Source organism: Aquila chrysaetos, chromosome 3 (assembly GCF_900496995.4).
Source record: "Aquila chrysaetos chrysaetos chromosome 3, bAquChr1.4, whole genome shotgun sequence".
Taxonomy (NCBI): domain Eukaryota; kingdom Metazoa; phylum Chordata; class Aves; order Accipitriformes; family Accipitridae; genus Aquila; species Aquila chrysaetos.
This window is the reverse complement of record NC_044006.1, coordinates 39,487,352-39,511,265: the sequence shown is the minus strand read 5'-3', so window position 1 is coordinate 39,511,265 and position 23,914 is coordinate 39,487,352. Positions and strand designations below refer to the sequence as shown.

Here is a 23,914-nt window from a genome sequence, read left to right as displayed (position 1 = left end):
TCCTTAAGATGAGGTTCAGAAGTTTTACTGGTTCCTTTGTATTAAATCATCACTTTTACAGCCAAAAGTCTGGCAATGTCTGCACGTCTTGATATCATTCATTACAGAACTGCCAAGGCTAAAGTTAAATGATTTCTTTTTCAGTGGTGTTATCTTGTTTCTATACAGGTTGGACAGATAAGCAGAGTTGAAAAGGGAGGGTTTTTTTCTTCTTTTTTCTCTGAGACGGGACTGATCAAATTTTGCTAAAGGCCTAAAAACTGGTGTTTTAGTATGTGCATCTTAAGTAGTAAAATGACAGCAAGCACACATCTTCCTCACCTGTTTACCAGCAACGCTCTGTGACAAATTATTCTAATAACATTTTGTACCAGTTGTATGTAAATCTCATCCTCCAGAAGAAATAGTGATGATCCTAACGACAAAGTGTCTCCTGTAGGGTTGGTCTGTGATGTGCACACCTGGAGATACAATACTGAACATTCCTTTAATATTCAAGGCTGCCTTTTCCTACTTAAATGGCAAAGCAAGATGTTCAGGCAAGAGACATTCAGATATGGCCAAATGGTAAAATCACTGTATCTCCAGCTAATGGAGAACACAAACTTTGGCTATTTCAAATCTTAATATTAGTGTCCTTCAGTGTTTACAGCCTAAATCCTACGAATGTCTACGTTTTCATTTAAACTTAAGCATTGTTAATAGTTTGATTAAAATTGGGACCATATATATGAGTGATGTAGCAGTGTCAGGTTCTGAACTTCCTTGACCCACTAGAAATGATACTGAATAATTAATATTCTCCAAATAGGTTAATGCTTTTCACCAAGCTAGATCATACTTCATGGTCCCTTTTTCCTACAGTGATGAACACCATTGTCCAGACTTGCAGACAGAATATTGCCTGCAAGTCATGGACCAGAGATTAATGATTTATTACATGCAATTACTATGCATCTGAAGGAGATTTACTCTGTGGGAGTGGTGTGGCACTTCGATGACACAAAACCAAGTGGGTTCCTGTGTCTTAGTTACTAGACCTCTCACCTCAAAGGTGAGTTGTTTGGTCCTTTCCTTTCTACCAAGACGATTATTTAATAACGTCCATGAGCAGATTACTGCTAAACTGCAGTCACATTCCCACTTGTGCTCTGTCTTCTTTCCGGCCCAGTGTCTCTTGGTTTCCTTTCCATAGTGTGGCACAGCTTCCCAAGGAAAATGCTCTCACCAGAACCAGTTTGTAAATTGGTGGCTGCCTAATGGCAGTGGGGACACGTGTGTGAATCCGTTCAGGAAGAGAGGGGATTGAAATAACGGCTCTCATGCTCCAAGCGATCTAATCACTAAACACAGACAGAAGGCGGCATCACCCCTGTGTCTCTCAGTGTTTTGGAGGAGTGAGCTGTCCCTTGGTGCTCCAGGGGAGAAACTGGAGGTGCCTTCCCTTTGGAGACAGCTCAAGGCAGTGGGCCACCAACGGGCGGAGGTACTGCTCTGCAGTCCGTGGTAAGGCCCGGGAGCCGAGGGACAGGATTGAAAATGTACTCTTCGCTCCAGCGATTCCACCATGTGACTCCGCACCAGCACACCGAAGGGAGGTATTTATGCTGCCTTATTCTAGGTATCTATGATAGGTGTCTGATCTCTGGTGCCAAGGCTCCAGACACAGTCAGCGATCTCCAGAGAGGAACCGGGGGAACCTAAATTAAAAGCGTAGTGCTTTCGTTCGACTATAATCCGAGTCTAGCTCCTGCATTAAGCACTTCAACCAAATGCCGAAGGTCAGATGGTGTGGGCCGTCTTAGGTGTCTCTTCGCTCAGCGTGACTCTTTGCACTCCTATTTCTGCGATTCCTAATTTTGCCCGTGCTCTCAACGTAGTGCCTCCGCGTCTGACTCAACTTCTGAATTTCAAGCAGAGGGCCAAGTGCCTCAACTGCGGCATTTCATTTCCCTTTATTCAACATAACCATGAAATATCAAGCTCTTGCAATACGCAGCCGTGTCAAGAGGTAAAAATAAACGTGTGGCTCTTTTTATGATTCCTCATACGCGAAGTCGCTTGTGTTTGTCTCATAGCAAACGTAAACAGGTACGTATGGGGTATGTAAGGGCACACCGGCTGTGCTTGCTTTGTTGTGGACACCACTCTTAGTTAGGGTAACCATCAAGTTGCAGTTTTCATTAAGCTTTTAATATTCCAGCACTCCATCACCTTCTCCCCTGTATTAATTAACGGATCTAATTGGACTCATCAGCCCCCGCCGGCTGCGAGCTCCGCAGAAGCCCCGGCGGCAGGACGAGGCCGCCTCCCCGGCGGCCGCGGGTCACCTCACGGCGGGCGGGAGCGACCGTTGGGCCGCCGCCCCCCCGCCCTTCCTGCGTGCCCCGGCCGGCGCAGCCCGTTCGATGGGCGCGCGGGCGCTGGGCAGGGCGGGTGAAGGGCGCGGGGCCCCTACGGGAGGGGTGGGAAGGGCCCCCGGCGCGCCGGGAGCCGCCGTCCGGGGCGAGCAGCGCTGCGCCAGCCCCGCGGTGGGGAGGAGCGGGGGACGCGGCCGGGCGCGGGGCGCCGAGGAGCGGGCTTTTTCTGTGTTAGCCAGGGGCGTCTGCGCGGGGGGGGAGAGTGTGCAGGAATTCACCGGTAGCCCCGGGGCGAGGGAAGGGGCCGGCCGCCGGCGGGGCGGGCGCGGGACCTGCCCTCCGGCGGAGCGCCCCCGAGCTGCCGGAGGGGGGTGCTGGCGGCGGGGCCGCCCAATCCGCGCGGGGCCGGCCCCTGTGATTGGCAAGCGGCGGGCGGAGGAGGGGGGGGCGAGCCCGGCTCGCTTACTCTGCCTTCCCCGGAGAGTTTCCCAGCGGGGGCGGCCTGTCCCCTCGGCGCTGCCGGCGTTTCCCCCCTCGGGGCTGTTGCTGAGCTCGGAGCCGGGGGAGGCGGCAGCGGCAGCAGCAGAGAGCGAGGGAAGCGAGCACATGAATCAGTTTCTCTCTGTATCCGGCTCCGGGCAGAGGCGGCGACCATAGCGGGGAGGAGGGGAGAGGGGGAAAAAGCGGCTACTGCAGCAGCCGCGGCAGCGGCGGGGTGGCTCCCCTTGCCACCTGGCCGCCGAGGTGGGTAGCGGGGGCGCAGCGTGCGGGAGGGGGCCGGCTGCGGGGGGAGGCACCGCGGGTAGCGGCTCGGGAGGGTGCCGCTGCCCGGGCCGCGGCTGTAGCCGCTGTGAGGCGGCTGGATGTCGGCAGGCAGCGGGGAGGGGAGAAAAGTTGCGGATGGCGCCTGGGAGGGTGCCCCGCGGGACGGCGGCGGCGTTGCTCGTGTTCCGCCGCTTCTCGATCCGTCGCGCGTGGCCGGAGAGGGGCTGCGGCGGGTCGTCCCCGCTGTGCGTGGGACGGGCTTTCCCCCGGGCTGGGGCCGGCGGGTTTGGGGCATGTTGTTCTCCAAGTTCTCTTTTCGCTCCCGCTTCGCTGCTCTGCGACTGTGGGTTTCACCGTAAGGGTGAGAATACCGCCATCAACGTCTCTCTTGTTTTCCTGGCTGAGCAGCCCGAACGGCGCGGTTCCTCCAGTCCCCCTCAAACCTTCCCGCTCCCCCCCGCCGCCCTCCCCGCAGCGGGCAGCGGCCGGCCCGGCCCGGCCCGGCCCGCCCCGGCCCCTCTGCCCCGCGGCGGGGCTGCCCCCCGTCCCCGCGCGGCCCCCCGCGGCGCTGTGCTGCACCGCACCGGACCGGACCCGCCGGGTCGCGCGTGTGGCTTGCGTGGCGCCTCGCGGGGACCTCGCGCGGTCCCTCCCCTCCTTTCCCGCGCGCGTGTGTCAGTAGGGGAGCGCGCCGCGGTGTAACGCTCCTCCGCCCGCCGCCGCCTCGTGTGCGGGCAGGCTGTCACGTTTCGTTTCTTTTCCTTCCCCAGGTGCTGAAGCACTGGTGCTCGCCGAGACGCAACCGAGACGTTTGTCCCCCCTGCCGGGGCTACGCGGCCTCAGCTGCCAAATGTGCGGAGGGGAGAGACTTTTGCTCAAAATCCCCCGATCGTAAATACACAGAAAGCGGAAGAAGAGCCACCGCCGAGCAGCTGCAGGAGGAGGGGAGGGGGACAGCAATATTGTTTCTGCTGTAGTCAGGGAGGCTGATGGCGGAGTTTGGCAGCGGTGGCGGCACCGGCGGCGGGGGGCTCCCTTCCTCCCCGGGGCCGGTCCAAGGGAAGGTGGCCTTCAAGGCAGGAGATGGGGAAGGAGGAGGAGGTGGCGGCGGCGGCGGGAGATCCCGCTTTGACAGTGCGGGCAGCCGGGTCTCCAACGGGGACTGTGCTCTAGCGGGAGCCGGCGAGGAGCCGGGATCAGCTCCTCCTGCAAGCCCGGAGAGCTGCAGCAAAGAGAAAGGATTTTCCACCGGTCAACAACGAGAAGGCAAACCTGGCATCCCCCGGAGGAGCAGCATAATTAAGGTAAGAGCACTTGCTCCTCCCCATCGGGGTCTTGGTTCTTTCTCTGTGACAGAGGCAGGGGGATGCGGGTTGATAGATTTGGCTCACAGAGCCTTGGCTCTAGATGAAAGGATAGGCGGCTTTTTTCTTTTTCTTTTTTTTTTTTTTTTTTCCTGTGGTGAGGGGACTTGATTCTTCCTTTGTCAGAAGTGGACAACAGTGAGAGGATGGCTTTATACACATCCACGCTTGGGCGTTGTGGGCGGGGGGAGGGTGTCGTGTTTTGAGGTTTATTAAAACAGAAGGCTCTTAACTCCTGTTGGAGAAGGTGAGAGAAACTAGCTGGCTTGTAAAAAGACAACATGGGCACCAGCCTGGCAGGGAAAGACATGGATTACACAGTATCCTTGTTATTTGGGATGCACCTGTGCAGAGCAATTTTGTGGCTCCATTGGCTTGTGTGTGTGACAGGCACACAGCAGGTGATGAGAGATTCGGGATCTCATTGGGCTGGGGGTGGGAGAAGGTAGAATAGGGAGCATTCTTTTTGTTAAAAGTGACAGGTCGTTTAACAGTAGGCTGTGTTGTACTTCACCTATAGAAACATCTTTATTTATACTTGGCTCTGCATATTCTGAATGCTAATGTTTCAGCTTGAAAAATAGGGGGAGCATCACTGGTAGAACGCAGATTGGAGAAAAAGGAATGTGAGTGGTTTTTTAATACAATTATTTATACAAATACAGTTGTTCTCTTTTCTTAAATCCATGGTTCTGAGAGGTGACACTTTTGGCTTAGATTTCCCAACTCCACCGAAAAGGTTCAGAGAACATAGAGAAATGACTCCCTTGGTATAATGGCTGTACTAGCCATAAAATGCACAAATTCAAGTACTTAAGAACTGAATTTAATCAAGATCAGCTAGATCTAAATCAAGCTAGATTTGTTGTGTTCTTAGGTATTTATATGCCTCCAAAATCAGCTGTGGTGGGTTGACCCTGGCTGGATGCCAGGTGCCCACCAAAGCTGCTCTATCACTCCCCTCCTCAACTGGATGGGAGAGAGAAAATATAACAAAAGGCTCATGGGTCAAGATAAGGACAGGGAGATCACTCAGCAATTACTGTCATGGGCAAAACAGACTCAACTTAGGGAAAAAATTAATTTAATTTACTACCAATGAAATTAGAGTAGCGTAATAAGAAATAAAACCAAATCTTAAAACACCTTCCCCCAACCCCTTCCTTCTTCCCAGGCTCAACTTTGCTCCCAATTTTCTCTACCTCCTCCCCGTCAGTGGCGCAGGGGGACAGGGAATGGGGGTTGGGGTCAGTTCATCACATGTTGTCTCTGCTGCTCCTTCCTCCTCAGGGGCAGGACTCCTCACTCTTCCCCTGCTCCACCATGGGGTCCCTCCCATGGGAGACGGTCCTCCACGAACTTCTCCAACGTGGGTCCTTCCCACGGGCTGCAGTTCTTCACGAACCGCTCCAGCATGGGTCCCTTTCATGGCATGCAGTCCTTCAGGCACAGACTGCTCCAGCGTGGGTTCCCTGTGGGGTCACAAGTCCTGCCAGAAAACCTGCTCCAGCGTGGGCTCCTCTCTCCATGGGTCCGCAGGTCCTGCTGGGAGCCTGCCCCAGTGCAGGCTTCCCGTGGGGTCACAGCCTCCTTTGGGCACCCACCTGCTCCAGCATGGGGTCCTCCACAGGCTGCAGGTGGATATCTGCTCCACCGTGGACCTCCAAGGGCTGTAGGGGGACAGCCTGCCTCACCATGGTCTTCACCACAGGCCGCAGGGGAATCTCTGCTCCAATGCCTGGACCACCTCCTCCTCCTCCTTGTTCACTGACCTCGGTGTCTGCAGAGTTGTTTCACGTATTCTCACTCCTCTCTCTCTGGCTGCTGTTTTTGCAGCCGTTTTTTTCCCCCTTCTTAAATCTGTTATCCCAGAGTCACTACCGCTATCGCTGATGGGCTCGGCCTTGGCCACCGGCGGGTCCGTCTTAGAGCCTGCTGGCATTAGCTCTGTTGGACATAGGGGAAGCTTCTAGCAGCTTCTCACAGAAGCCACCCCTGTAACCCCACCCTGGCTATCAGAACCTTGGAACACAAACCAAATATATTCTGCCCCTCGCCTCTGTGAATCACATATTTAAGAATTATCATTGAAATCCACATTCATCACATCATCTTCACAAACTTCAGTCACAGCAACAAAAAAAGAATTCCCCACACCAAAATCAAAATAACATCATCACAGCACTGAATGGACGTGGGCAATTTTCACACACAATCCACCTCTCGTCCCTTCACTGCAGTTAAAACAACATAAATTCCTCACAGTCATTCCACTCTCTTAACATTGTTCAGTCCATGTTTTGCCCGTTACCTCTGTTCTGTTGGCTGGATGGTAGAAAAACGTGTACAAATTCAAGACTAGTAGTGTATCTCAAGTTGTGTTACCATCTCCTGGACCTTGCTATAAAAACCAAGGGGAGAGCAAGGGCAGTCAGCAGTGGAACACATTTGACAGCCTGCACCCACCCTTCCTGTTCGAGCAGTAATGCTGGGCGTATACGTGTGTGTGTGTGTGTTAAAGAAATTATAACAATAGACAAGGGGCAACTGAGCTTGGTGTTGGAATAACTTAATATTTACCAGTTTTGCCAGTGTTTTTTTTGCAGGTCTGATATTTCCTAACACTGTTTTGTTTCTTCTGTGGTAGCCCAAGAAAGATACTAGCTTTGTTTGCAGTGTGTATCATGCCATCATGCTACTTTGTAGTGTATGATTTGATTATACAGCTACCTTCCGCCTCTCTGGGGACCAAACAAGGATACAATACCTAGGGATTCGTGATATATTAAGATCAAGCAGCGTAAGATAAGGAAATATGTTTTAGATTACGTTTCATGAATACCCAAGTCAAGATTCTTAGTTCCTACAGAAATGATAGCACTTTGGAATATAAAATGATTCAACTTTCTGGTATTACCTCCGATGAATACCATTTAGCAAATGTGAACGGTAATCTGTATAGCTGCTAAGAACTGATTACTACAACTTTGTGTTACAGTTTGAATAAATAAGACATGAATGGAAAAATTTGACAGCACTACCTTTAAAGTTATGTCATCCATATTTATTTTAGATATGACTGTTATAATACTTCTGGGAAAAATCTCTTATCTTCATATATACTGAATATTCTTCTGCCTGCTTAGTTCAGCAGTTCACAGGGAGTTTGAATCTAGTTGCATAGGTCCCTAGTTTTTGATATGAAAGCTTTTGTAGAATCTGGCATGAGTAGTAAACTTTAAGATGCTTCTTGTTGTCTGCTTTTGCAGAGCAAAAGTCCGCAAAACAGCGTGGAAAAAGTAAAATGTAGTCTGTTTTTGGAAAATGTTCTGGAGTTTTAGTAACTTACATCAATGATGTAAAATTGCTCTTAAAAAAATACATGGAGTAACCTCAGGAAACAGGTCCATCCCATGCAGATTTCATACCTTCATGCAAAACACAACATCGTTAGTTGATCTGTAAAATGCGTGTTTATGGAATATCTAATACTTTAAATGTTTTGCCTGCTGATTACTGTGTAGGCTTTTGAGTCACAAACAGAAAATTGACGTTTGAATAGTAGTTCCAGTATGGATTAAATTCTTCAGAACTGTATGTTTGTGCATGAAAATCATGTGCACAGAAATGTATTTTATTTTGGTTTTAGTCTGTGCTTCTATTGGTTGTCTGTTTTCATAACTCAGAGCACTTGCTGCCTTTTTTTGCTTTCCTTTCTTACTTGCAGTCTCTGTTATTTTTCTTTTTTTCAGTGGTTCCATATTTTTATCTTTCTATTTTTATTTATTTTATGCACCTGCATCATTTTGACTTTTTCTTTCTTGTTTGGTAAAGAGGATATACTCTTCGAGCTTGAAGTGTCGTCTAGGATGATGACAGGTGGTACAGCCTCTATTACTGGACAAACTAATACAATCTTCATACCATGATAGTTTACTTGGCCTTTCACTATCATATATAAGCTGCATTTAGGTTGAAAGTGTTAAAGATTGTACCCTTCATTTGTAGCAATTTTTACGGAATAGCCTATTTAATTGCTTACTTTGCTGAACCAAATTTGAGGGCTAGGGACTGCATATCTGTGTTTATGGAGACTTTTTCACTTTCTATTTCCTACTTTCCCTATTTATGAGATTCTGATTTTTCAGAGGTGATAGTGATGACACATTGTGCATTCATGGGATTTAGGCTCTTCAGATACCTGATTTGTGAATTAATTTATGTTCCACTTATTTGTACATAGTGGGGTTTTTTTGGTCACTTTTTTGGTTTTGCATAATATTTTCCTTGGTGCAACTAGCTATGGTTTCCTATAATGTAATTTCCTACAACAGTTCCTATAATGTTCTGTAAAATGAATTTACAGTGAGTCCATCTTGCAGTTCAAAGTGCATTTAAGCATCTTGTGAACTTCTCTTAGCTGCTCTGACAGTTGGCAGTGAGCTTGCTTTATTTTTGTGTGAGACTTGTTCACATCTTTCTTAAAGAGACTTTGAAGTGGTAGGAGTTTGAGAATCTTGAAGGCAGCAAATGGCATGTGGTATATGTGCTTCCTCAGAGCTGCTTGCTTCCAGGGGTCTCCAGTAAATGCTTATGGAACCTCACAGTTTGTCAAAACTATAGACCTAGACAGAAAGCGATCCAGTGGGATAAATATGTCTGTGTTAGAAGAGGTGTTAGAGTAATAAAATGAGAAGAGATACACTTAGAGACCACAGTTATTTAGGAAGACAACAAAGAGAAATAAAGGGAGAAAGGTGGCTTGGCATTCTGTGAGCAGGTGTGTTCTTATCAACATGTGTCTGGAAGCAAACTCCAGGGTTTTTTTTTTGCATGTAGTAATGCTGACCTCAGTGTCAATAAATCTATTGGCCGAAAACTTAAACAAATTTCTATCTCCCTTTTTTATTCTGTGTGTAAACTCAAGCTTTCATTTTGTAAAGTCATGCACTTGCTGAGCATTGGCAAATCCTAAGTTCAAAAGTCTGTGAGAAGAGAGGAACCAAATTTAGCAGGTAGATATTCTAGGGTATAATCTTCAGCAGAGCTTTGCTTTTGAAACTAAACATTCTTATATCTGTGGCTTTCTGTGGCTGGGGAGTTCTACAGCATGTGCATCAAGATCTTTTTTCTTATTAAAATGCCAGCATACGTTATTATCTTATTCAATCTTTTATGATCTCCAGTTCATACTGTATACCTGTTTGTATCAGGTGTACAAAATACGAAATATGGGGAATGTTACGAAGTATTTTCTACCACTGTGATTGTTTTAAAGGCTTTAATAAAGCCTTTTGTGTTCGTGGTAAACTCTAAAGTAGTATTTTCAGTAGGTCTAGGTTCTCTGCAGTCCTAAATTACTTTACCCACAATGGGATATTAGCAAGTCTTCGTGGAGACCCAGGAACAGATCATACACGTTCAACTTCCATCTAAAAGGATATAAAGGAGTTAGGTTGCTGGAAACAGTTTGAAGTATATGAAATTACCTCATTTTCAGTTGTCTTTCATATTGGGAAAGAAACCTGTGTAATGATGCTGTTGAGATAGTTTTTTATATATATATATATATATATATATAAAATATATAAAACTGTGTATGCATTTATGCCCAAGTAACTTTTCAATGTGCTAGACATTTTCAGGTAAATTTGATTGAGCAGTCACAGGCTCAAAGGAGCTAAGGCTTCTTAAGTTCAAAGAAAACAGCCATATAGAGGAAGGAAGGAGAAAAGTAGCACATACCTTCCTTCTCCATATCCCTTCCCTTTGGAAACAAAACGCTACAGTATGACCTGAATTATTGCTAGTTACAGAAGACCTGTGTGGAAGAAAGACATGAATGTCCCAACAATAGAAGATGTTTTGCTCAGAGCACACGTGCTAATTGACACCAAAATTGGTACAATTGAAACCACAAAAAAAAGCATATATTTGGGAAACAAGGCTATGTTAGTTGAGCTACTCCTACATCTTACCTCGAGCAGGCTTTCAACTAGACAACCAAAGTGTAGATTTTTCTGAGGAGCTGTTTCTGGATTTGTTTTGTTTGTTTGTTTCTTAGTTTTTTCTTGTTGATTTACTGTAGATCTATCTCATCTCTGTGGTTTCTCAGATAGTATGAGAGATCTCAATCGCTAACTGCAGCTCTGTAAATCCTGGAGCTTTCTTTTAGAGGGTGCTTTCTCTTTGAGTTGTTGGACTCTCAGCTAGATTATAGGAGGTTACCAGCACCTATCAGTATTTGTATTTCTCCTTCTTCATCCTCTACTACTGATTGTGTACTGGCTTCCTGATTTAAAAAAATATAATCTATACTTTAAAACAATACTTAACACCATATAGTGGCTCTTCCCAAGTCATATTTTCTGTCATACAAAAGCTGTAGAGCTTAGGTATTTGCATATAGTATCATATATATACATTAGCCATATATATCAGGCAGTTTGCTACCTGCTAACAGTGACACTGGACTGAGATATGTCACAGCCACTGAGTGGGTATGTTGTGCACTGCATTTTGTATGTATTTTTATTTGAATTAGTACTTTCTGTAGACCGCAGTAATCAAATTTTTAGTTGGATATATGTAACAAAATTAAAAAAAAAGCACGGTTGTAGAAATGTTTACACGAGGATACTCACTTTACCCAAGTTCAGCATGTAATCTAGTTAGCTTATGTACTATAGCCCATGAAGAGAAAGTATTTTTTCCAAAAGATGACTTGGAGCAGGAGCTTAATTTGTATGAATTTAGCTTCTCTGACTTGTCTTCTGGAAGAGCTTATCTGCCTATTTCTGTTGACCAAGTAAAGAGCGTGGCTAGTGTGGGTAACAGCAGCTCCTTCACCCCTTCCACCCCCAAATCCTTAGAATATCCACAAAAGATGTTCAGTCTGTTCAATGGTGAAAAATCAGTTAATGGAATTTAAAAATCATTATGAATACCTGATGAGATTTTTTTATGCCTGTTATCAGGCTTGATCAAAGATATGACTGTTAGTTTAGACTTTTTTTAAACTAGGAATTAGAGCAGTGGTCTCCTACCCATGGCTCACAGATAATACATTGCATTTGATTGCATTCATGGGAGATTAAAAAATTTAAACTGAAACTGACAGGACAAGTTAATTGCGTAGTTTCCCAGCCTTTGCTGGTCCATGGGTGATATTGACTTTGATCTTTGTATTAATCCCACTGACTCCATTAGAAATCTGCCTTAAATAAAATTTGCTGATGTCTATCTTTCAGGGCCAAATTAAGTTAATACACGTGTTGTAATACTAGTACATTGATTCTAAAATATTTATCTTTGCACACAAATGTGGGATTGTGTTCAAAATTCAGAAATCTAAATATAAATAGACTAGGAGGTAGATTTTTGGGGAAGAAACGTATAATAATTTGTTTAACATACATGGAGAAGAGGAAAATATGATAAAAAGCAGCAGCATCTGTGTATTGAAGAATGTTTGAAGATAGGGCTGGAAGAGACCTCAAGAGGTCAGTCTACTCTGCTCTGCTATAGGATCAACTGTTAATAAATTTCAGTACGATGCTCTTTGTCTTTTAATCACCTTTTGTTTGTGATCTTTCTATGCAGAACTGCTGGGTGATTATTCCTTTTTGTATATGGGCAAAAGCAATCATCTGCAGAGTTTAAAAGCCTGTACTTGTCCTACTGACTGCAATCTATTTCTGAGCATATCTTCAATTTGTCAGGTTCTTTCTGATTTTAACTTACCTTCTAACTTGCATGCAGCTCTTCCATCTTCAGGTGAACAGCCAGCTTTAACTATGCTCTCATTTCCATCAATACAATGATACGTGATTTTTTTTTTTGTTAAAGGATTGTAGTTTATGGGTTTTAAATATAAGTTCAAATTCTATACTCCATGGTTAAAATAAAATCTTTTTTTTTTTTTTGCTCGTTACCGCCTGTAAACTGGGCAATATGATGTTGCAGAATCTAGTTCAGAAATACAATTTATGAGAAGATATTTTTCCTTCAAAATATATTAAAACAATAGACAATAAGTACAAATTTATAATATTATATATACTAGACTGCAGTGTTGGCATAAAAAAGGGTGCTTTGAAAGGGGCTGGTTTGTTTGTCTTTGAGGAGAGTCAGTAGCAAGTGTCATCTTACCCTGTTTTGCAGTTGTGTTTGTAAAGACTATCATTACCGTTTTAGTTGATTTTCACATCTGGCATGCCTTTTAAACAAGAGGTAGTGCCATCACTGTACTTCTTCCTGTTGTAGGAGATTATGTATGGAATGATCCTTTGGAAGGATGTGTTGCCCATTCTCTTGAATGCAGTACACCTCTTAATTTCTACTTAACTAGTTTCTTTTCAAGAACTGTCAGATTAGACTAATCTGTCCCTTGCTTCTGAAGACGAGCATGCCTGAGTTCACCCACCTCTTCCCTCCTAGACCTTGACCTCGCAAAACATCAGTGTTAAAGACAGTGAAGAGTGCAATATAGCATGTGACTGGAAATCAGCAGTACTGAGGCTCACAGTGTTAAATGGTGCAGCCTTGGGAAGGTTAAATAATGTGATTCATTTCTGCCTCTCCTGGGATTCCTTTTAATGTCATTTGACCCTTTGGAATAAGTAATAAAATATCCCTGAGTACTTCAGATTGTATACTGTGTTCAGGGATCTTTTCAGATACCAAACATTCATGTTCTGGAAATTGTAGTAGGTAGTTCATAAGCACGGGCAGACAGAAAGTGCCTTTAAACAAACAAACAAAACCCTTTTCAGAATAGTGGCTGAGAGTTTTATAAAATGAAAAATATAAAATAACAAGATATTAAGCTGGATTTCCAAATGTACTGAAAAAATATTTACTTTAATAAAAGAAACTTATTTGTGGGTTTTATTTTGGTATAAGCAATAGGAATCTTACAAATACGTAGTGGATAATTGATATTATGCATATTAGTGCCATGACTGTCCTAATACCTTTGCTAAAATGGCTGAAAATGGTTTGATATTTCCTCTAAATTACGAGATAATCATATTGCAGAAGAAAAAAGAATTTCTGCCCTTTTGTTAGTAAGCATTTCCACAGAATTTTCAAGTTCTTTTTATGGTTGAGCTTCTGTGATTATAACTTCTTTTTTCTTTCCCTATTTTCTTTTCTTTTTCTTTTTTTTGTCCTTTCTTCTTACCAGCATTATTATTTTGCCTTCACTAAAAAAGGCAGAGCATTATAAGGTTCTGTGCATGCTTTGATGTGTTAGCATCCATGTATGTGAACATATCCCCATCCTTTACTGCCCTTTTTAGTGTAGGATGAGAGAGGAAGAACGATTGTGAAAGTCTGCAGCAGCAGAACAGTCTGTGTGGTTTTTGTTTCGTGAAGCACCTCTTATGATGGAAAATACTGGATGCTTTATATATTTCATTACCTAGTTCCTGATGACAAAACTGTTTGACATTGTCCACTGTTTACTCTAACTGCACTCCTTAAAATAAAGTGTGACACTTTATTGAAATAAAAAAAAATTAATTTCATTTCTTAATTCTTTGTATTATTAAAGTGTAATTTGGACTAAAAGGACAGGAATTAATCTCGCTGTCAAAGCTTTTGTTTAGGTTGTTTTCTTCCTACAAGTTATTGTTGGTGTTTTTAGGGTAGGCAGTTGTTTATTGAGTTTAGGTAACTCCTGTAAATGGTACAGGAACAATTGTTTTAAAACAAAAAAGGCAAGACAGCAACTTTATGTATTCTGCCATGCTTTTTCCTTTAATAAATTAGAAGCAGAATGAATATCTTTCACATACATATTGTAGAAAAAGTTAGTTTCTGAGTTGCTGGAATAATACATTCATTGCAATATTTATGTGCTTACAAATACATACATTTTTGCTACATAAGGCAGGAAAACCTCAGTAATAGTTGGAAATAAATTGCTTCAGGAAATAGCTTGAATCAACCGAAACGTATTTTGCCATTTACAGAGAATGGTCACTAAATCAGTTTTTTTTAGATATGCTGATAGATTGTTGCAAAAAGTGTTTCCAGTCTGAATCCTAGAGTTAAAGACTAATATTTATGTGAAATGAGAATGTATTTAGTCGTGGCATGTTACTACCACATAGTGGAGAAAGCTAGAGCAGACGTAAGTAGTTTGAGTTCGGATAGTATTATGTTTTTCTTGCTTTTGAAGAACCCCCAAGAGCTTTTTATGGCTTGCTGGATGTACTTCATTTGTTAAACTCCAACTCTCCTTTATTTTGTCTTTGTTCTTCCCTGTTGTAGTAGTTGCAGTGGTTCATCTCACAAGCATTGTTTGAGGTTGACACTTTACAGCTTTATTAGTTCCTCAAGTAATGCATACCGTGTGCCGCACGCTTGGTCCTTCTTCAGTGAATGGCCAGCCTGATTTGGAATCTGCTCTGGGAGTGGTGGTATACTGTGAAGGCACTGAGTGCTTTTAGTTGTGAGTGTTATCTTTTGGTATTTTGTAGATTTAGAAGTAAGGCTGTGGAAGAATTCATAACATGAGTCTTTTACTCTCCTGCTTGGCCTGGTTCCGGTTTGTGTCACCTTGTCTATTGTGTCACCCTGTCTGTTTGTCCCTCCCCTTCTTTGGTCTGTCCCCATCCCTCATTCAGCTTGGCTTTTCTGCTTCAGCAGCAGAGAAACCGCAGACTGGCCATACTCTGCTTTTCTTCCTTAACAGCTAGTGGAGATCTTCTATTCCCAGCAAAGTGCTAGAACAGAGCAGAGCTCTCTGTGGGGTGTGTGCAGTACTGCAATAGTTCATGTCTACTTTTGAATCCCCAAAAAGGAGTAACAACAAGGGAGTACAGATTCCAGTGCAAGGCTGTCAACCTTCGCGATGGGTTTAAGTCCCACAGGGTTTGAGACCTGAACTTATGATGAAGGCTGACTGTGCAGCTTAGGGTAGATGCATCTGTTTCCCCCAGTCTTCAAAAATTGCCAGCCCTTGTGAATTTAAGAAAGGCTGCCAGGGTCACACCAAAAGTCCATTTGGCTCAGCTTACCTGCAACAGCAACCGCTATGAGATAGAAGAATAAATAGAAAAAGCCTCCTTTCCTGACATGTGCTCCCAGCCTTAAGTGATTTGGACCTAAGACATCATTGTGCTTAATAATCCATATGTTTGATTTTTTTTTTTTCCCCATTAATTATCTAAGGCCAGTTTGACTTTTGTAAGCTTTTCACCACTGTAAAGTCCTGTGGCAGTTTCTTAACTATGTGTTGTGTGAAGTCCTTTTCTGCCTGGTTTTACCTGGCAGCTACTGACTTGTTTACCTGCTGTCCCCTGGTTCTTGTGTTAGAAGAACACTTTCTCTATTCCACAAATGAGTTGAAAGGTGTTCGTCATGTTTGCTTTATGTAATCTTTTTTTTCCAGGCTAAAGAATCTTAATGTGTTTATTTGTTGCATGTATTGAAGCTTTTCTGTGCTTTTTTCATTCTGGTGCCCTTTTATGTATTTTTTTCCTTCCATTTTATTAATTTTTTGCAGTGCGGGTCTAAAATGGTATTCCAGATGTGAGCCAGTCAAATGTGTAAATCCACTATGGCATAATGAAGATTTAGCAATATTGTGATACTAAGTTGGACTGTAATTTATTTATTTTTAGTGTTGTCATCATCAAAGATTTAAATGGTATCACTGTCACTAATTGGCAATGGGAGAGTGGTGTTAAAACCTTTTACTAAATATTTAAGACCTTCTCTTTGAAGAACTGTGTAAGAATGTCTGTGCTGGTGATGATGTTTGTGTTGGAAGTGGCTGGCATTAACATCTTTGCAGGAGACTGAAGTTCTGTTAGAAATCTTTTAACATGGTATAAAGTCTTTTTATGGTGCTGGTGACACAAAACATTGCTGATCAGCACATCTAGCTTCTAGCTATGGTCGAGTACATTTGTTTGCCCAGTAACAGAATAAAATGGCATGGACGTTGCATAAAGCTGAAAAATACAGTACTAATAAAAGTGCTTTCATTTTATAATAAGCTGTTAAATATGAAAGAAAGAGGAAGGACCTTGTTTTTGTAAATGCAATCTGATAGTATTTTGGATGTCCTAGATTTTTGAGTTTTAAGGTTCTTGCCCAACACTTATGGTAATGGATTATTTTATTCAATCTTCTATTTCTTTTGCTTTTATAACGTGTGAGGCTCTTCAGGAGCCCTGTCTCAGAGTCCAGAACAACCAAGAAGGCATTTCTGGTCTTCAGGAAACTCAAAGCGTAACAATGAGGTCAGATAGCTTCCTGAAAACAGAAGAGCATCTAATGTTTCACCTAAGAGGAGAATTCATCTGAGGGTTAAAAAGGTTATTAAATGGTTATAGTAAGCAATGAAAGATAAAAATAATTAGAAGTTTTTAGGTCCCATGGCATTGATACAACAGCATTATCTCAGAAGGAATTCCCAACACTTTGTCACTTGCGCTGTTGAAAGTAGAAATGGTGTGAGGAGTCTGTTAGGATGCTGTCCTGAGTTTTCCTTATGATTATCTCCTTTCTGCTCCCCCCCCCCCCCCCTTTTTTTTTTCTTTCTTTCTTTCTCCTTTGAAGAGGGAAATTGCTTTGTTCTTCCCTTCTTCAGAACTTTCTGGCTACTGAGAAGAGGATTAATCCCTATTAGCCTATTCCTTCTCAGTCAGGCTGCTGTGTTGAGACGGGAGAAGACACCTTTGCTATTCCTGAAGTCCTGAGGATTCCTGAATCCTCATGCTTTTGTGTGTCCACTTTGTGACAAAGTCCAGTGCCTGACTCATCATTTCTGAGCATCACTTTCAGCAACATTATCTTTATGTAATTCTGAAGTTTCAAAGCTTCAGATAATTTTACCGCTTGCTTTAAAATGTCTGATAATGTGTTATTGTTCTTCTGTTTGAAAGTGACACACAGTCAGTTGGAGTAACAGGAGTAGAACATGACATGGATTTACATTGTTTTACATGTGGAAATTAATATTTCTGTCCATAAATATTGAACTTAACCTACCAAAATAGTTGTTTAGGAGTTCCTGCCTTGCCAGGAGAAAATGTACTGTTTTTGTCCTAGTAATTGCTGATGTATTTTTGTATTAGCCAGAAATCATAGCTCAAATACATACTTTCAGTGTGGTCAGCTGCAGCAAATATATTTTTTTCTTCCACATCTAATCCCAAATTCTGCTCTGTCCTTAGTGGATATATAAAATTTACTATAATCATTGGGGGGGGAGGGGGGAAGGTAAGTGGGATGAAAAAAGAGCCTTGTGATTAAAGCTTTGGCCTCTCAAAAATGATTTGCAAGATTGACCACTTGCCACAGACCTTAGAATCTTGAATTAATTTTATTAAAAAAAAATTAGATTCTAATGTTTAGATTTATAGTATAGTCTGCAAACAATCCCTGCATGTATTGGAAATACTCTGAAGTGAATAATTAATTATTGAATTTATTTCAGGTCTTTCTCAGTTTTTCTGGTGAATTTAGTAAAATTACATTATGGAATACTATCAACTAAATGCATCTTTTGCTGAGAAAACATACCACCTTGTGATTTAACATGGTGCCTAATTGTGCACCATGAAATAGGTTTTATATTAATTCAGTAGAGGCTCAGAGTACTTTATCAAATGGTACTTGTGGCTGAGGTGATAGAGAAATAAGAATTTTCTGATGCGTTCTGTTAAAATACAGCATAGCTGTTAAATGTTTAAAAAGTTTTTGTATAAAACAAATACAAGTGAAATTATTTAGTATATGAAACAGAAATACAGAGCAACATTATGTTTTTTCCTGTTTGGTTCAGAACCTTACCCCTATCTGCCATGTCACTAAATTTTGCAGTAGTCAAAATTAGCCATAGTAAAAGCTACTCCTTACTTTTTTTTTTTGCTTACTACTTAAAATATTTAGAGTACAGTTCTGTATTCTAGGAATGCACACCTCATAACTCTTCCTTATTTTAAATGTCTGATCTGCACCACTTACAGTTGTTGATGGGAATAAGTCAGGGTCTTCTACTGCAAACTTCTGTTTGCTGCTTTGATCGTAAGCCAGGTGGGCTATTGTGTTTGTTTATTTCTTTATTCCAGGATTTTTAAAAAATGCAATACAGAGTGACCTCTTGGTCCATTGATTTAAAAATCTTATATAATTATTAACAATGCAGTTGTATGAACCTTCCTCTTTTTACTTGCCTAGAAGACATTGCTAACAAACTTGCAGGACAATGTAAACAGTATTGGTCTTGCACTGATCAGCTGATTAGACAGTTTAAAGTCCTTCGTAACCTTCCCTATCCTTGAATTCTGATTGTCTTCAGGATAAAACCAATATTATTGAATATTTCTGTCCATGAAGTTGGCTTGCAGTAAGTCCTCATGAAAAGCAAGCTCATAAGCATAGTAGTAGCTTCTTCAGCCTTACTCTTGAACTTTTTGGGACTCCCCAGCTGAATTTTCTTCCTTTGTTGATCCCTCAGTTGCTTTAGACAGTGTGTTCTCTTTTGCTTTCTTTGATTGTTATTCTCTTTCGTTTAACTGTAGTGAAACCCTTTGAGATAAAGTATATGAAGTACATGTTTTGCATTCCTGCTATGTTTACCTACAGTATTCTCTAACCTTAACATTCAAAAATCACAAGTCAAGTCCTCAAACTCTGAGGTTTTTTTAAAAAATCATAAGACATGAAAATTAGTGTATTGGTTTCAGTGGTCCTTTGACTTAAGCCATTCTGCATGTGTGCCATATTTTCCAAGTCTTGGCATAGGAATGTATGAATAAATATAAAATTTAAGTTAATTTGGAGATTCTGAGATCTAAGGACTTTAAGAAAACTCCAAGCATCATGAGATTTGCCATAATGTTTGGAAGACTGTTTGATTATTACACAGATAGCTATTATGTTGGGCAGATAACACTAGATAACAGAATATAATACTGATAAACCATTTTACTTTTTATCATTTTACATACTTGGTCTTATTCTTTTGTTTCTTTGTTTAATTGCTGTTTTATTAGTAAGACTAGCAAGGTGCTAATGTGTATTTTAAGTAGTTTCAAACTCTTCTTGGCAAAGATTTCATGAGTTTTGTAGTTAATTGTTTAATGTTTAGTTATGTTTAGGAAGAATGTTAACTGTTCTTTAAACTGATCCTATATTTAAACTATTTGTTTCAGCAATTTGAGAGCAATTACCATATATTCTGAATTGTGTTAGAATAGAGGCCCTGCAAGCTTTATCCACATACTGTGGTGATAACAGGAATCAGATGCTCACAGGCTTCTGTTTAGCTGACTGTGAAAATTTCTCTAGAGGAAATCAGGATAAACAGTTCTACAAAATTCTCAGAACTTATAACCAGTTACAGAAATCTGAGGACCTAAAAGTATACCAGTTTAAAAAACAAAAAAAGTTCTGATAGTCAAAAATTCTTAAAATGCTGTTCTTGACAGGCAAAACTTGAGAAAAAAGTGAGGCCTCAATTCAAAGCTCTTAATTTGTTATACTAGAAAGGAAAAAAAAAAATAGTTCTGTATTATTTCAGGCCAGCAACTTGGCAGGAATTTAAATCTGAGTCCAAGGTTTGTGAAACCAGAGGCTTGAGAATGTTAGCAGGTTTCAGGGCTGGTCATGAAGGGGAAATACAATGATTTCACAGATAGCTGGGATACAAATCATAGTCAGAGTGTTTAAAGGAGTTACTTGGAAAATGTGGAATTATATATGATAACAAACAGAAAGAGGTGTGTTAAATGTTGGTGTTGCATATGTTCCTTGTTGCTAAGTAGTAGGGCGGTTTTTGGGAGCCAGTGAAAAAAATAATGGCTTTCTGGTTGTGGGTCAGGATGTGGTCAGGGTGAGTTTTATGCCAAGAATAAAGTGACTGAATGAGGCAAAATATTTTTGAGTCCTTTACCTACAACTTTGGTAGCACATAAATGATTTCAGCACGGTACAGCATTGTGGAAAGCTATTGGTCACTAGTATTTTGTGGTGGTGTTTTTTTTTTTTCTTTTTTCTGGATGCCAGTTAATTTCTTGCTGGAAAGTGTCTTGGGAGATCTTACTGTGAGAGGCAGTTGTTGAGCAGCAGCAAAATACCTCTGTGACTTGTCAGATCATCTCTCAGTATTACCGTGTATGAAATGAATGTGACATTTCTTAACCCTCCTTCTGGAAATATGGTTCTTTTTATGATGGTTCTTAGTTTATAACATTTCTTTCTTAATATAGGCAGATTAAAATTTTGTGTCTAATATATTTTTCCTTTGTTTCTACCCTGCTTTTAATGAGAGTCATGGTTGTCCCAGGGAGGAAGCTGCATTTTTTCTTTAATGTTCCAGTGGGAAGACAAGCAGGACTGCCATTCTTGCACCTGCTACATTAAGGAAAGGGAGGGAGGCAACAGTTTAGAGAAAATAAAACATGTTTGGACTTCTGTCTTACATTGCACTACTGCTCAGGAGTAAGAAACGTTCTCATCCAACTATGTTTATGTAGATGATACAGGAGAATGCTCTTCATTATGTCTGTGGTCATTCTGTGCGTTACACTAGCTGCAGTTCTGTGAGGCAAAAATTATGCTGCTTGAAACTTCCTCGTTTCTGTCCCTGTTGTTTTTGTAGCTTGCCAAACTCATTACTTGTTCTAAATCAGCAATGAAAAGCCATTTCTCCTTGCCTCCAGGAAATCTTTGTGTTAATTTAATTTGTTACTGTAAAACATGATAAGAAATGCACTAAAACTGTAGGAGACCTTGACCCAAACTGTTACTGAAAAATGTACTTATCTCACATTTTACATTTTCTTTCAGTGTTCACAGTAACTAATTGGGAGAAGGTGACACCTGCTAGAATTTTATAACCCTGTTTTTTTTACATGTAAGAACTAAAAAAAAATAGTCTGGTTTTAAGATGTAACTTCAACCATAAATGCCAGAAAAATTTCACAGTTTATGGGCATCTTTTCCCCAGTTCCTTGACCAAATTATTTTGAGATTCCTTACTAAAGGTATTTGTTATGCTCAACTTTTCACAATCTATTTTCCTCCAATTATTGCAAAGCTTATTAGGGCTGAGACACTTGTTTGCACTTGTATATCATAGAGAAACAAGGTCTCAGAAATCAATGTAAGGGACGGAACCATGATCAAGAAAATGTTTCTTAACAAATACTTTGGAAGGAAATCTGGCAGTTTTTCAAATAGAAGGAAATAAGCACTTGATGCAAAAAGCTGTCTTTTAAGGTGTCATCATGTAATTCCTTCACTTTTAATTCCATCCACACGTTACCCCCCCCCCCCCCCCCCCTTCTTTTTTTTTGTGTGTGTGCGCGAGGCTGTGGGGAGTCTCTTCTCTGGCCCGCCTGTTATTTGAGTTCTAGTAGTTGACTGGTGTTGGTAGCTAAGAACAATAAAAAGAATAGTGTCATTTTATTTTTCGCTACTATATGCATAAAATTATTTTATTATATGTGTTTCTTCTTCTCATAGCATGCATGTCGGCTGTGTATCACTTCATATTTTTGGAACCTTTTCTTTTCTTTTAAAAGGTAGTAGCATAAAGTTATTGTCATTTTCTTGGGCCAAACTTGTAAGCTTGTTCTATTTAGTTCAATGCACAGGATTTATTGAATGGACTACTTTTATTTTTGTGGATATATGTATTTTAAGGGGAAGACCAGTTTACCGGGAGGACAAAATATCTTATTTAATATGAGTATCATTGAATCAAAGTTGTGGTTTTCATGATATTTACTCCTGATTCATAGGAATGTTCTTGATTCATAGGATTCATTGTAAGAGCCAGATGCGTGAATAAAACAGAATTCTGCTTGCCTTTAAAATTATCAATATAAACTTAAAAGCAGAGATATTTTAAATATTCCTTATTTAATTTGAGACCAATTAAAAATACTAGTTACCCTTCACGTTTATTTTGTGGCTTGGAGATGATTAACTACATGGGAAGAGAATGTTGTATTGCTGTGGTGTTCCAAATGGGCCAACTGGCTTCTGGTCCATAGCGATACCAGTTTGCTGTTCCAACAAGTTTGTATTGTTAAAAAACCACCACAAAGCAGGTCAGAGCATTAAGGGAGAGTGTTTATATAAAGGGAAAAGGGAAAAGTACAGAGTACTAGAGTTGCACATCTCTTGTGCTCTGGTTCTTCTACATCTCATTTTCCTTTACACTTTGATACAGCCAAGGAGAAAGGAAGTGGAAAGTAGCTCAAAGCTACCTTATATTCTCCTCTCCTCCTGGGGCCAGCCACAGATGTGGTAGTCGGATCCTTGCCATGAGCTAAAGTAGCTTCATTAGTTGTTACAAAGGCTCTGTATGTTAAGTTCCTCAGTAAAATTCACTTCCATCTAGCCAGTGTTCCTGCTGGAAAATAAAAGGTGGGTTTTGGAAGCTGTTAAACTGGTAGTTAGCAGCTAGTCTGTTCCAGTGGTGTGCTGTAAAGCAAGCATGGTGGTGCAACAATCTCCATCATTTGAAGTGGATCAGAAGCTTAAAAACTGGAATATAAATTAAAGTTGTTTATTCTCAAACACATCTCTCTTAAGCTTTCTTAAGTCTTCTGTTAAGAATGGCCTTTCTGCATCGAGCCCATCATCCTATCTCCACTGAGAGTGGGCATGCAGAAGACTGCTTGAATGCAGGCTCTGAGAGGCATGCAAGGAAGGCAAAGCTGAAGGTCATCTAGGCAAAGGATGAGCAACAGGACAAAATAAACTGATGGGTGGGTGCCCACTGAATAGATACTAGATGGTGACAGTCTGCTCAGAAAAGTACAGGGAGTGGAGTTGCATGGCTTGGTAAAGCCTGAACTCTTAATAACTGAAAAAGACAACTCAGTGCTGAATGTCAAGGCTGCCCTGTCCCTGATCCACAAGCGCTGGCTGGATTCTAGCACAGGGAAGAGCAAGTTACCAAAGTACCACGCTGGAGCTTCTCCAGCAACCCAGCTGCTTCACAGCGAGGTCACCTGGAGTATATGGTCACGCTAGGGCCAGTGCAGCCATCACTGCTGCCTTTGCCTCCTGGGCTGCTTTGCCCTTGAGCTGTTGTTGACTGCAGTCAAGGCTGCCAGGCTGGGGAAGCTGGGTGAGAGCTGCAGCAAAGCAGCTTTGTGAAGCCAAGCATCCAGCTGTGTGGTGTTGTCACCTCTGCGGAGTTGAGAGGCCTCAGGGAGGTGCCCAGGTGCTGTAACAGCCTCTCAAGCTCCACAGCACTTGGAAGCAAGGACAGCATCTCCCATTGTCTCAGAAACCTCAGTGTGGAGGAAGGAGGAGACAGGCAATGAAGCCCTGGTCTGTGCTTTGACTTTAACAATAAAAAATTTTGCTGCTCCCTGCCCCTGCTTTTTGCAGAGAGAAGTGCAAGTATGAAGTAAATATGTATCATTATCCCTCAATATGGAC

At 41.8% G+C, this 23,914-nt stretch overlaps 1 protein-coding gene across 3 annotated transcripts in view; it reads left to right on the top strand.

Annotated features, from left to right (window-relative positions):
- Positions 1 to 2,658: 2,658 nt before the first annotated feature.
- The window catches only part of PLCL2 (phospholipase C like 2), a 111,224-nt gene continuing 89,968 nt past the window's right edge, over positions 2,659 to 23,914 (top strand). The window contains exons 1-2 of one of the 3 annotated variants that reach the window (XR_003922703.2): positions 2,659 to 3,104; positions 3,896 to 4,429. Coding sequence is in view for 2 of the 3 variants with exons in the window: in XM_030009404.2 (XP_029865264.1) it covers positions 4,115 to 4,429 (315 nt within the window). In the remaining variant the exon portion in view is untranslated. Of the gene's footprint in view, positions 3,105 to 3,270; positions 3,487 to 3,895; positions 4,430 to 23,914 lie in introns of those variants that run through there. The other 2 variants (XM_030009404.2, XM_030009405.2) reach the window with 2 other exon arrangements.